The sequence below is a fragment of the Penicillium bovifimosum genome, assembly GCF_028826915.1.
Source record: "Penicillium bovifimosum strain IBT 22155 chromosome Unknown utg000005l_segment0_segment0, whole genome shotgun sequence".
Lineage (NCBI taxonomy): Eukaryota > Fungi > Ascomycota > Eurotiomycetes > Eurotiales > Aspergillaceae > Penicillium > Penicillium bovifimosum.
This window is the reverse complement of record NW_026622714.1, coordinates 3,900,995-3,914,884: the sequence shown is the minus strand read 5'-3', so window position 1 is coordinate 3,914,884 and position 13,890 is coordinate 3,900,995. Positions and strand designations below refer to the sequence as shown.

Sequence of the window (13,890 nt, the reverse complement as noted above, 5' to 3'; positions counted from 1 at the left end):
TGCTTCATGAATTGCTGCTTTAACCGGGAAACACAAATCCTCAACATGGCAGCTATTTCGATATGTGCTCATTCGTGTATACACCTGCAAGCAACAAGCAACATGCTAAACACCAACATCAACTCGCTTTTTAAATTCCATCACATCCTGTCCCTTCTATAGTGGAGAGCAGCAGGCAAAAAACAAACAAAACAAGCAGCAAGCCCTCGGTGATATCTAGATCGAACGAAACAAAAAAAGAAAGCCAACTTAGGCGCTAGCCTGAGCACCTTCCTGACCCTCAGCATCCTTCTTCTCGTATCCAGGATCCTCATTCTGCACAACAGGCTCAGCAACCTCCTTGGTGGCCTCTGCCTTAGGAGCAGCCCACTTAGGGGGTCGAGCCCACTCAGCCTCTTGCCACGGTCCCATATCGGACAGCTCACAGCCACCAGCACACTGGCAGGTGCCGCCAAACTCGACGGGCAGGTTCTCAGCCGGAACCTGGGAGAGCAGCTCCTTCTGGTATCCGCTGCCGAGGACGTGGATCTTGTTAACGGTGACGGGGTCGAGGAAGCCCTTGACGGCGCTGAAAACGCTGCTGAAGCCCCAGGGTGCGTTGATGAGGTACAGCTTGCCCAGGCGCTCCGGGTAGTGGTTCTGCGAGATGTCGGAGGCTTGCTTGACGTATCCGTACACGGAGGGAACGCTGGTGATGCCGACGCCCTTCAGGTCCATGATTGTGCAGCAGGTCTCGAGGAGCTTGCCGGCCTTGCGTGAGCAGGCGGGCAGGCGGGGGTCGGCCAGCTTCTCGTATTCGGTCACCAGGTTCTGCAGCATGCGATCGGCGGTGGTGATCTTGTACATCTGGTTCAGGTCGATCTTGCCCAATTTCTCGATGTAGACGGGGCGGCCATCCTGGGAGGGATTGCGGTGTCAGTAACGAGTTTGTGGTGATATTTATGTGGTAGCGAACCAACCTTGTCGGTCTTGTGGTAGTACTGGGGGTAGAATTTGAAGACCTCCTCCTTTTCGGTGTAGTTGAAGGTGCGGGCTAGGTCATCGGTGCCGAACTTCTTGCGCCACTCCTCACTCGCGGTGAACCTGTAACATCAGATCAGTATACCAGACTCATGGAAATCTTGAGCAAAAGAGCCGGGGCTCGACGCTCTTCACTCGGCTCGAAAGAGAGAACAACAAATAATCCAGATTCTCCGGATTCCGAAAGCAGGATTCAAAACAACGTACATAGCCTTGGCAAGCTCGACATCGAACTTGCGGGCGCGGAGGAAACGCAGGAGGGTCAAAGTATCCAAACGCTCGGTGAAGCCGAGCTTTTCGAGCTCAGCGCGGAGCTGGTGCACCTTTGCATCCTGTTCGGGGGAGGTGTGGCCGGGGTGGCCAGGCTGGGCCTCGGGAGCGGTGGTGGGGAAGTCGAACTGGTCGTACTTCGGGTCGGTGGGCAACTGAGCCTCTGTAGCTGCCATTGTGAGTCTGTGATGGGGGAGGAGGTATCGGGTCAAGGGAAGTGAAGGGAGAGTGGAAAAAGAGCGGGAGGCGGAGGGGAAGATGCAAGTGGCCACTTTAGTCTTTAAGATCAAAAACTCTCTGGGAGATCCAAACTTATGACCGAACAACAAAATCCACGGTACACAGTATATTTGGTTTAGGGTTAGTAGAAATTACTGTGCAGCATCAACTATGACATTCTCTCTTACATATTCACCACCGTCTTATCTATTGGGTTGGTATTTGGGGTCTAATGGCCACCGATGAAGTTATGTCGTTCTTATCTAGAAAATACTTCCCGGCTTCAATTCCGTGAGAATTGTCCTACCAGACACTGTCCGTTAGATGTTTCAGAAATCACTCTCTCACAGACCGAGTCACCAGTCACCAAAGTCACCGAGACCAAGAAACAAGGAAGAAAGGGGCAGACGAGGGGCAAACGTGGCGGTGTCAAGTCAGTGACGAATATCCACTCTGCATCACAGTGGACACCGACAGACACGAGAGGAGATCACAGTTGCTCAAGGGGAAATTCCGAAATGAATTTGTGATCTGCTATATAGACTGTACAATAAGAACCAAAAAAACTCCACAAAAACATACGGGTATTCAATTCAGAACAAAAGTCAACATCGCAAACAGACATTATTATACACAGCGCATGGAGACCAGTGGCCTAGGCGGTGATGAGCACGCAAAACAAAAAGACATGATGGAATTATAGGACTCGGAGTCCCAAGGAAAATGGAAAATGGAGAAAACAATATGCGCTGGGTATAGACTGAAAGGATGAGGAGAGAGATAGAAAGGAAAGGGCAATATCAGAGACAGGACGGGGGTAATGGGTCAAAGAAATGAGAACGTAGAAAAAGAATCACCAGATCCGACAATCCCCCGTACCAGCGGGGTGAGACGCGATCGTTCTTCAGGGTATGTTCGTGTATTCAGCAACATTCACACAGGGCATTTGCCCGAGCATGGACGGATAGGTCGGATTCGTTGTATAGAGTCATCAGGTCCATCGTCCAGTGGAGTTGAACAGTTTCTGTCCATGATCATCAGAGATTAAGGGATGGGGCCCCGTCGAGTCCACTTGGACAGAACCGAGGGCATGGTAAGTTGCATGGGGAGCTCTTTGATCGAGCTCATAATTCATCAAAAAGGGCGGCGCATTTACCAGCCCTTCTTTCGTGCAAATCGTTTGTTAAGGAGCGTAAGCACCTTAGTGACATTGAACTGGACATACTCCAGGTCGAGATCCTCGAGACTGTCCTTCTGCATCTCCAGGAGATCGTCCAGCTTAAGGTCAAGCTCGAGTAATCCACGGGCGCGTCCTTTGTAGTGGAGACTAATGACGAAAGTCCCTGGCAACGGACTCTTGAACATGAAGTAGATGTTCGCCCGTCGATTCTCTGGCACATTACTGCGTCGAATGACACCTTCCTTCTCCAGCTGTTGATGGGTGAACTTGTATGGCCCGAGTTCCTGATTCTTCGGCGTCTTGCCGCCGCGGGTTTTGCCCTCGGACTGGCTACGCACGTTGTGCAGGTAAGACTTGTAGGTCTCCAGCTGGCCAACCAGGTAAGCGTTGTGGTCGCGGATGGTCGCGAAAACTTCCTCAAGCTTCCGGGTCTCATCCAACACCTTCTCCTTCAGGGAGCCCAGGTGCACAAGCTCTTGCTCGACTTCGTCTCGAAGCAAACTGAACTCGTCGGAGCGATCAATCACACCCATGTCTTGGAGCTGGCTGAGAAGTTCCATCGTTCGGATGCCCTTCCGCACCATAACGGCATCATTTTTCAAGGTGGCTGCTGCCTCAGCAATGCGGTCAAGTCGTAGGGGTCGGCGAGCAACCGAAGAGTTATGAGGAAGTGATCGAAGAATCTGGACAAAGGTCGACTTGGCCTCCATGAAGAATACTTCTTCCTGGGTAATGTCAAGAGCGGCTGTCAAATCATCGAGAGCAATCTCCCATTTACTGAACAAAGGCACCGTGATGGTTCGATTCTCCTTACGAGGAACCTGAGGAGGAGCGCCGCCCAATTCTTGCAGCAACACAGACAGATGCGAGTACTGATCCTGGGCGAGCGCCGCGGCGTGCTTCTCCAAAAGTCCGTGCATGACATACATCTCATTGAGAGTGATCTGGAGCTCGAGATCTCGCTTCGACAGGGCGACGTAGTTGTCCATCTCAAGACTCTCATAGAAATCCTGCACTTCACACAAATCAAGCAGGAACTTGTTGACGCGTTCCTTGTTCTGCTGGATGAAGGGCTGCAGGCTGGCCATATAAGGTTCCTTGGCGTAAGAAGGTTTATTGGCAAGGTTCTGAATCATCTTGGCAATCAGAGTCAGGGTACGGCGAGGCTTGTCCGTGGGCGTGGCATCGATCAGCATGTATGACCGAGGAGTAACAATGGCAGGGTTGATGAAGCGCAGGAAGAAGAAGCCACCGATCAAGGTACAGATCGTCTGGTCCTGAGCATCGGGGTACTTTCTGCGTGACAAACTGCGAATCTGCTTGCAGATCCACCGGATACCATACGGAGCCTCGTCCACCGAGTCAATAATGGTTGTGATGAAACCGTTCGCAATGTCCGTCAACATCTTCAGGCGTGGGGCAATAATAGCCTGCACCTGCGCGTTGTCGGCAGCATCCTCGGCTGTCACAGATCGGGCCAAGTAATCCGGCAGGGAGCCGGTCTCTTCTTCGATCTGCTTAATCATACTCTCATAGACCTTCAGCGGGTTGATCTCCAAATCCACGTCCCGCAACTCGATCAGAGCGTTGATCTGGTCTGCCAAAACCTGCTTCAAGTAACTCTGGCCCGGACCACGGCGTGTGTACGTAGTCATCATTCGAGAAACCGGGGTGTTTTGGCGCAACAAAGACGAATACTCGGGTGTGTTATCGAATTGGTAGGTAAGAACGGACTGGAACATAGTGAGCAGGAGATGTTCTTCGCGGCTCTCGTACTGGTTTCCGTAAATCGTGAACATGACGGTCTGGAGGAGGGAATCGATTTCGGCCATGGAGACGAGGCGGCACAGATGAGCGATGTGGCGGGGTTCGGATTGCAAGAGGAAAAGAAGATTGCCGTATTTTTGGGTTCGTTCATCGTTGGGGAAGAATCCTTCCTGTGGGTCTGCGGTATCATCGAGATGGCTGGCGACTTCGTTTTGCTATAGCAGGGGAAGAGGGTAACAAATTAGCAACGGGACAGATCTATTTCTGCCCAACACCATAATTCATACCTCTTCCAACGCCATTCGATTCTGAATAAGTAATGCAATTCGTGAGTCCAAGTATCGCACATCCTTCTCCAACACGAAGTTCTTTTTCGATTGCGATGAAATCCTTGACTTCAAGTCCCGTAGATGCTTTTGTGCTTTCGGAGAGTTAGCGCGACCATTCACCCTTGAACGGGGAATTACAAGGACCTACCTCGTGACAAATCATCGGAAATCTCCAAGTCTCGATCCTTAGCGGACATAGACAGGTACAGGGCCGTGACCGACATCCGCTTGGATTGGCGGAGCGACCGAGTGTCGTGCGACGACATTGTGTTCTGTCGTGCGACGGGCTGAAACGAGGAGGAAGAGGAGGAGGATGCCCGCGATTGTCTAGATGCAGGTTGAAGCATCGTCGCAACGGACATTGTGTTTGATGGGAGGTGACGAGGGGTCGTCGTAGGCCTGATGTCGAGCGGCACTGGCGATCGAATTGCCGGACGTCACAGGGAAATTCGCGGGAAGGACTGTGTTCCAGAGAGCGGAAGATGCCCCTGGTAGGAGTGTACCGAAGGGAAAAGAAGGAAACGGATGTGAAGGGTGATCCGTACCGAGGATCTGTTCGACAGGGGGTTCGGGTCAAATTCAAGAGTTTCTTGGTAACCACGGTACGGGGCAATGGCGGGGCGAATCAGAGTGAAGGGAACGATTTAGTTAAGAAATTCAAAGATTCAAGATTCAAGGTTCAAAGATATTAGAGAATCAAGGGATTGAAGAAGAGAGGGGGAAGGTTAAGAGAGAGGGAACATGTAAAGAGGGGAGATTATTATTTCGTTAGTTCGCTGTTAGGGCGGTTCTGGGGAAACAATGATGTGGATTCCTACTTTTTTTTTCCCGACTTTTTAATTTTAGCTCTTTTTCTACTCGTTTATACTGACTCTTCTTCTCTGAAGTATATTCCTTCTGATTTTCTCTTCATCTTTACATGTTTAAAGAAAAAAGAAAAGTGGGAATGATACGTCGGTTGTGTTTTGTTATGCAAGGGGAGAAAGGGTCTAGTGATCTATCCAAAGTACATCTTTTTACCCCTGGCCCAATGATGCATTTTGCCACTTGGCCGTTTGGAACTGTGGAACTGTGGAACGCTCACTCTATTTCTCCTTACTACGAACACAATATGGAGATTCTTAAGATTCCAAGCTTCCAAGCTTCCTAACCCTCTCTGATAGGAAGATCTCGATCAAACATCCTGGTTTCTTCTCCTGAGGATTTGGTCCATGCGCACTAGCTCCATCCTACTCGGACTGTGCACGTTACAAAGTACTGATTTGTTTAAGTTGACGTCAGATCTGCTCTTATTTCTCAAACGGCTTTGGCGGGAGAGTAAAAAGCAAATCGCCGATCAACTACCAAAAAATGAACCAATTCAACCAAGCCAATACTGGAAGTCCAAAGTCATACGGGTCTCATATCTGCAGGGGTAAGGCGAATTGGTACCTGCGTCCATATGACACTCACTCGAGCTAAGACCACGAGACCCTCCATGTGGGAGTTTCAGGAATGTTTATTCTATCGCTGATATTCTCTCCTCCTGTATAAATGTGTTTGCAACTGACTACGAAGTACTCGATATAGTACCCGAGTTTCAGGTTGATTCAGCTCATCCAAGGACCAAGGTCGATGATTAAATCCAATGAAAAGAGGATGTCCTTAGTATGGCCTCTCGGGATTTGAATCATTCACACGGATGATTATTCAACCCGTTTAGATATTTTAACCTCATTCTTCCCTATCATACCTAGTGTGCATGAGTAGCAATTGTCTCAGACTACTCCGGCCTCAACTGCATGCGACATACCTAATCCTTGAACGTTTCCTTATGGATGTGTCTAATTGATAACGCTAGCCATGGTTCTGGTTAGTCCCAGTGGACTGGGACATGGGAACAAAGAACCAAACATAGAGTCTTTCCTATTTCCGCCATCTTTCCTATTTCCGCCATAACCTTTCTATGATTGAACCTTACAATAGAATATCAAAAGCAAACTATGCGGGGGTTGTCCTGAATCCACTTTTGCCAATTTTCTTTTTCTTCTCACAGACGTTGCATGTGCAACAGTACATACATTCCTGGTCCATGCTTCAGGGGTAAATCAAAAAGTGGAGTCATAGTGGGACTCGGGAGAGGGGAAAGAAAATTAACTCTCTCTCTTACTCACAAGGTTGCCCTCTCCTTATCAAAGACAAACCACATGAGATACATGAAGTATGCACATGCAACTGCACACATGTTGGAATTGCATAAAATAAAATAAAATAAAATAACGAGAATCCTAAATCTGGCAAGATCCATGGATGCCTTCTATCAACTCGGCCGATCATTCACACGGGCCAATATGCATGCTATCCCGTCTGCATGAAACACGCCAAAGCTCTGTAGATCCTTTGCCAACCCCTGATGGGACAACGTACCCTTGTCCTACACAGTCTATTTTCACGGTTACCTGCATATAAAAACCGATTATTGTAGAAATACACCCTCGTCCATGACCGGCTGCCGGCTGGGGCTTCCGAGCTGACGAATGGTACCTCCACTCCATGGACGTTGCTGGTAACTACTTAGTTACAGATCCCTTGGATCATTGCATCCATAGGTGACTTACTTCCTAGTACACTGTATCTCATTGTCGAGAAGAACCTGATATTCACACATGTATACATACAAGAGGTAAAAGTAGAATCCCAGAGGCCCAAACTGACGCACGGGTATCGCTATGCTAACATAAAATGATAAAACCATAAACCAACCAAAACCCCATTCGTAAAATGCTTTTTTGACTCCGGACCAGCCGTCTAATCACGGAACGTAAGAGACTTGCCGGGGACTTCCCGCTTGATCTTCCGCGCGCCGGAGGGGGCTTCCATCGCTTTGGTGTATGGGTTGAAGGCCTTCTTGCGAGGCTGGGTAGAAGGGGCAGCTGACGGCGCATTGAGAACGGCATCGGCGGCGGCGTAGTCGAAAGCCGCCTCAGCCTCGGGCTCGGATTGCGATTTCTTGGCTTTCTTCTGTTTGCGAGACTTTTTGCTTTTCTTTTGATTGACGTAGGGGTCGTCGGGTGTGCCATCGAGGTCGGCGGGGGTGGAGAGGGCTTGCGCCGGGTTGTTGACTGGGGTGACTTTGCGTTTGCGAGGACCGCCGAGGTCCTTGACGGTGAAATACTTCTTCTCCTCTGGCTCCTGGGGAGCGGAAGTGGGAGTGGGAGCGGGAGCAGGTTCCGTCGCCGTACGGACATGTTCCCGGGTCTCTGAGACGGTCTTCGGCATGGGTGGCATGGGGAGTGAGAGGCGCAAGGCTTCGACAGTGGCGGCAAGCGCATATTCTGCAGGAATGGATGTGTCATTGGCTTCCAGAACGTTACCCCAGAATTGAGACGTTTCTAAGCGTTCAGCAATGGGGAAATCGGCAGGTGCAGCTTCCGTTTTGGCGGTCTCTACAGCCTTTGCAATGTGTTTCGGAGGTGCAACATCGCGCCATTCTGGACCATCAATACCGGCAAGCTTGGCTTTCTTGATAACATCCAAAAGGTCGTGTGACCGTTCCTTGGTGATGGGGGTCATGGGTGATAGGGTTCGGAAAAGAGTTCCCATCTCACACGGCATGACAGTAGCAATCTTGAAGAGCATGTGCTTGGGGAAGACACATTGCCATCCCTCGTCCTCAGCGCGCGCTACTTCATCGCGCCATTGGTGAACAGCCTTGAAGACAGAAAATTGCTCCTTGGAGAGATTGCTCGCATTGCGCCACAACTGATCATACCAGCCTCCAGGGCCGTATCCATTGACAGCATCGTAAACAGGGCGTTCATAGCGTTGCAGAGCTTCATGCTTGGATCGCTCATTGACGTAATCAATATGGCTCGCCTCTTCGGACGAACTGTCGATGAGGTCGTTTCGTAGGCGGTCATAAATGTAGAGAAGGTAATGCGTATCCGACCGTGCGTAGTCGAACATGGCTTGCGGAAGGGGGCGAGCTCGCCAATCTGCCGTCTGATACCGTTTATCAGCTTCGAAGTTGACGAACTTGCTAAGCAAGAATTTCAAGCTTCGCTTTGGGAACCCAAGCGCAGATGCAGCGTGGAACGTATCAAACATTCCGACTACATACAGGCCCAAATCACGTTGCAGCCAGATGATATCCATCGTAGCGCCGTGCAGGACCTTCAAGATCTTCGGATCAGCAAAAACCTCGTTCAGCATTTGCAAATCCTCTCTCCAGGGTTGCAAAGTATCCACCACCCAATCTTTTTCCCGGGTACTGATTTGCATCAAAGAGACAAGACCATGGTAAGAGTGCACGTCATGATGTTCCAAATCAATAGCAATTTCCTTCGCCTGCTTGAGCTCCTCAAGCATTTCCTTGACCCCCTCCACAGTATCCACAAAAGTAGCCGTGGTGCTCTCGAAAGGCAAATACTCCACCGGAGGGGAGACCTGGTAAACCGACTGCGGGTACTCTGAAGCAAGAATCTCCGTCTCGTAGGGGTGAGGATAGCCAATTCCACCGTCCAGCTTCTTTGTCTTCAAGCACTTCTCCAACGGCACAATCGCATGGGGCTTAGACCTCAAAAGGGGCTTAAACGGACCCAGATCGGTGTTATCAACTTTGCGCTCGAACAGCAATTGCGGCTTAGGAATTTTGGACGGCCCGTAGTCGTAGATAGTCGGGAAGTTAGGCGTCTTCTTCACGGGGGGCGGCGCCTGCTCTTCTTGTGAGGGGCTGAGCTTTTTGATCACTCCCGTGAACTCGTCCAAACAGGCATCGGCCTTTTCCAACAGCGAATCAATCACATCCACCACGCCGCGCCAATTATCCTCAATTGAGTCCTCATCCTGAAGTGTCGGACCCTTGACATCAGTGTCAGCGGTGGCAGCTTTGATAACAGCGTTCGTCAGTGCGATAATGCGCTTGGTCTGTACGTCTAGCTGTTCGGAAAAGCCGTTGGTGGAGGTGTGATGGAAACTGAGGTCTTCCGCTGAGAGCTGTCCGACGGTCCGTGAAACCTGCACCAGGGCGGAGGTTAATTTATCCTGAAACGGGCTGAATTCTGCAGAGTCCATGATGACTAGCAGAGCTCCAGTTCACTGGATACAGAGAAAAAAAAGGGCGAATAGGAAGAAATGTAATGGCAGGTCCAACGAAAAAAAAGTCGCAAGAAAATGACAATGGAGAAATGGTAGGCCCGCCCTGACCGCCTTCCCAGAGTGGCGAAATTTGTATGTACTCTGACGATCTCTCGAGGCGTGACTTCTTCATGTCCTTCTAACGACGCAGACAGAGCCTGACAGGTGAGAAGTCTAGAAGGTCATCGGATTTTAATTCAATCAATATTTGCCACATTCGATATGGCAGCTTCCATCGCCCCTGAATGCAACGATATCAAAGAGTGAGTCCAAGTCAATATACTCAGCTACCAACAAAATCAAGCAGAGGCTGATGTGACAACGCAGGAAATATGACACTTGCTTTCTCAAGTGGTATAGTGAAAGTATGTGTCTATGCCTTGGCATAGCATACCAGCTTATACAGCATAAGCTAATATCAGAACAGAATATCTGCGTGGCAACACCTCATCAAATGACTGCGAAGAATTGTTCAAGAAGTATAAGGGTTGCTTGAATGTGAGTCCTGTGCGGTATGCGCTACATTTCAAGAATTACATCTAACCGGAGTATCTTGATGTTCGTAGAAAGTCCTCAAGGAAAGGGGCATTGATGTCATGGTGGAAGATGCCCGAAAGAGTGGCAGCAGTGAAACAGATGCAGAGTTCCTGAAGAAGTCCTGAACAGGACTGTATGGGCAGGCTGAAGTCGGCGCCATTCCTCTTTTTAGCGATGGCATGCATTTTCCATGTATACTATGTGATCTATACAGGCGTTCAAGGGGTTTGGGCTTTCTGGATTTTGTTCTGTGTAAATAGCATATCTCATCTCTGGACCGCGTATATTGAATCCTCTATCTTACTAGTCTTTCTACTTCGGCTTGCCGAGACGTTACCAAGAATATCAAATCAGTAGTAAACCATTATTGGTATTATGTACAGGGAGGATTGTTGGTCAATCTCAGCGATGACCCCGTCTCCGAAGATCACCTTGACCGAAGTTGGCCGGGACCTTAGGCACCGAGGTGCTCATGGAACTACTCCCTCCACCCATGGACCCAGCGCCACTGCTTCCACCGTTGCCCTTTTTCGTCTGCGTGAGCAATGCCCATACCTCTGCCATACTTGCCCGGCGAGCAGGTAACATGCTATACTGCATGCTATAGAGGTTGCGACGGTGAATGGGCGGCACGAAGCGGCCTGTCACCAAGCAGAAGATGACGCGAGGCGCGAGATAGTGTTTTCGGAGCCGGTGGCCCAACTGGAAATACTGGTCGAACATTGCACGCAGTGGAAGTGGTATAGACTAAAGATTTGGTTAGGACTTTTTGAGGACTTCTGTTGTACGGAAAATGAATACATACCTCGAGATGGATATATGAAACCCGCGCCGATGAGTCGGGGTTATCAGGGCTTTTGTTTGGTTCATCCCGCAGCTCAAATTGAATCCCTCCTGGAAGCCGCCGCGAGTCTTTCACGCGGAGCATTAATGCGAAAAGTGGGAAATGATTCAAGAATGCAAGGCAGGTGTCAAGCCCTGCCTTCATTGAAATGATCAACATCCGGGCCGAGGCAAAGGTCAAGTAGAACACCACTACTGTTGGTAGTAAGAAGAACAGGACTGTGAAAAGGATTGTGCCCAGAAGGAGTTGATCGAGGTCATAGTCACATGAATCGATTCGATTGCGAAGGACATTGCGCTTCTTTCCACGGAACAGATGGAAAAGAGAGATGATAATCGTGAGTTGCCAGTTGAAAATACGAGCGGAGGCAATATAGAAGGAGTAGATGTGGACCGTCAGAATCGATAGGAGGTCGGAGAACAGAGCAATCGGCATGCTAGCTCCTGCAAAGCTTGAGCATCCGACAATGTAGATGACAGCAGGAAGGTAAGGTTGAATGTTGGCAATGCAAGCTGCCCAATTCTCAATGACCCACAGGAAGAGGTCACCAAGGAATGCTGCAAGCTCATTGTTGAGTTTCAAGCCGGCTGGCCAATCCATTAGCCACGATATGGTACGCTGTAATCCTTCCACCGTCCAGCCGGTCAAGACAGTGTTGATTTGTGAAGCGACCCAATTGGCATTATCAATGATGTATGACCCCAAGGCAATTCCAATGATCACATCATTGGCAACAAGCCACAAACTGTTGTAGAACCGAATATAGTCTGGATGACTGGTCGTCACACTTTCCCAATTATCCTTTCTTTGCCGAAGCTTGACGTATTGAATTGGCCAGTAGCAAAATTGCTGCAACCGTATATCGACCTGCTGGGCTGTTGCCGAGATATCCTTGATAGCAGCCGCATCAGGTCGAGCACGCCACTCGAGAACCTGCAGGACGATTTCTGCAACGGAACGATGGCCCACAAGCCCAATGACGAATACTCGAGTGACGATGGGCCAGATCCATTGCCAGAAAACGTGGGCGATGCAGACGACAATGAATCCCCACAAGCTTTGAGCCGATTCAACAACACGTTCTCCGACACTCATGCTTCTCTTTGCACGAATCCCGATCAGATGGCTGTTTTTGTGCATGAGCTGCCCCATCTCATAGGCACAATTGATCTGGTTGACGATTAGCGGGAGGGCTTGCTCCTTCTGTGATGGAATATGCTTGACAACTGTATGCAGCTTAAGCTTCTCGACCAACAGCTTTGGCCCAGCCTTGTGTCCCTCTTCTTCCATTTCAACATCATCGGAAGAAGGCCCCCATATTTCCGTCTTTGACGTTTTGTCACCCAAAGCCAGAGAGATCGGATTTAACGACATATACTCCATGCGCGTTGGGTGAGGACGGTGGTACATGACAACCTGAACAGAGAGATTTGCCTCCGGCGGGCAGAAGATGCGCGGAGCCTTCGCGGGTGGCATTGTATTAACCTCAAGGTGGGAAGAGTTGAACGCCGTGGAAGGCTCGCGGGAGTTAGTCGAGCCAAGAACATGCATTTGCGAGCGTCCACAAAGAGTGAAGATGCGCACGATCGGGTGAGGGCTATTCCGAAAGAGGATGCCCGCCCGGAGAGCATTATCGACATTGCGAGACTATTCCACGGCATAAATGGTCAGCTTATATCGAACGAGCAGACCGACGCGATTGAAAGCACTCACCTCGACATCTTCTAACACCGTGAGCACGAACAGATCAAGCTCCGAGTTCCGCCAGCCGACAATCACACCTGGGGACGAGGATCGCGGGAGATCATATGGCCAAAATACTCGCAGCAATCCATCACTCATGAGCATATTGTCATCCTCCACCTGAGTCTCAGAACGAGCCTCGACGGCGTAACTGTTCGCGCGCGGAGACGCCGAAATTCACGTGGCGCGGATGCTGTTTCCCCCAACACGGTCAGCATACAGTTCCAACCCCTGTAACCGAGCGACATGTCTTTGACCGCTGCCATAACGTTGTGGTTGCTCCGGGGCTGCTCACCAATTGACCCTCCTTGGCCGCAAGATGATTTATCGGCAGGACGAGGAGAAAAAAGAAGACGGAGAGCAAAATGAAGCCCTTCGCAGTTCGCGTCTAGAAGTAACACCGTTAGGAACTGGTCGAGATGATGTGCGCTAGAACCCAAGCTGATAAAGTCGCAAGCGGAGGGCCAAGGACCGATGGCCGATGACGGATGGAGAAACATACCACGACACCGTGATCCCAGGCGAAGATGGCCAATTCGTACAGACGGGTAACAAGGTCCCACCTAGCGGTGATATAGCCCGCGACGAAGATCCCAAGGGTGAGGACGGAAAAGGGGTGCATGAATCGAGGTGGTTCAGGCCGTCCGTGTTTAGGTTACGCGCATAGCTCGATAGGGCGGTCGAGAGGGTTTCAGAGGCAACAGCGATAGCAAGGATCCGAGAAGAGAATCTCCGCTGTACGATTGGGCCTCGAAAGAAGGAATTAGAGAAATCAGAAGAGCGTTGACTGAATTATTTGCTTCGTCACAATCCCGCGGTGATCGTCTAGACCCGTCTACACGTGACTGACCTCTATGGATCGATCT

At 50.1% G+C, this 13,890-nt stretch overlaps 5 protein-coding genes across 5 annotated transcripts; 1 reads left to right on the top strand and 4 right to left on the bottom strand.

The window, feature by feature from the left end:
- Positions 1-249: 249 nt before the first annotated feature.
- On the bottom strand, positions 250-1,466 carry N7515_006683 (SEC14 family lipid-binding protein; the record flags this gene model as incomplete). Its single annotated transcript, XM_056667427.1, has 3 exons — positions 250-897; positions 960-1,083; positions 1,228-1,466. 3 exons carry the CDS (start codon positions 1,464-1,466, stop codon positions 250-252), a joined length of 1,011 nt encoding a protein of 336 aa, XP_056521023.1.
- A 1,195-nt stretch (positions 1,467-2,661) lies between these two features.
- On the bottom strand, positions 2,662-5,147 carry N7515_006682 (Ras GTPase activating protein IRA2; the record flags this gene model as incomplete). The annotated part of the gene is made up of 3 exons (XM_056667426.1): positions 2,662-4,671; positions 4,744-4,877; positions 4,934-5,147. 3 exons carry the CDS (start codon positions 5,145-5,147, stop codon positions 2,662-2,664), a joined length of 2,358 nt encoding a protein of 785 aa, XP_056521022.1.
- A 2,425-nt stretch (positions 5,148-7,572) lies between these two features.
- On the bottom strand, positions 7,573-9,837 carry N7515_006681 (exosome nuclease subunit RRP6; the record flags this gene model as incomplete). Its single annotated transcript, XM_056667425.1, has 1 exon — positions 7,573-9,837. The coding sequence occupies one exon, from the start codon at positions 9,835-9,837 to the stop codon at positions 7,573-7,575; it is 2,265 nt and encodes a 754-aa protein (XP_056521021.1).
- A 285-nt stretch (positions 9,838-10,122) lies between these two features.
- Positions 10,123-10,562, top strand: N7515_006680 (uncharacterized protein; the record flags this gene model as incomplete). The annotated part of the gene is made up of 4 exons (XM_056667424.1): positions 10,123-10,163; positions 10,228-10,265; positions 10,328-10,398; positions 10,467-10,562. 4 exons carry the CDS (start codon positions 10,123-10,125, stop codon positions 10,560-10,562), a joined length of 246 nt encoding a protein of 81 aa, XP_056521020.1.
- Positions 10,563-10,839: 277 nt separating this feature from the next.
- N7515_006679 (phosphatidylinositol N-acetylglucosaminyltransferase) lies at positions 10,840-13,646 on the bottom strand (the record flags this gene model as incomplete). The annotated part of the gene is made up of 6 exons (XM_056667423.1): positions 10,840-11,184; positions 11,243-12,928; positions 12,995-13,175; positions 13,245-13,255; positions 13,320-13,412; positions 13,527-13,646. The coding sequence occupies 6 exons, from the start codon at positions 13,644-13,646 to the stop codon at positions 10,840-10,842; spliced, it is 2,436 nt and encodes an 811-aa protein (XP_056521019.1).
- Positions 13,647-13,890: the final 244 nt, after the last annotated feature.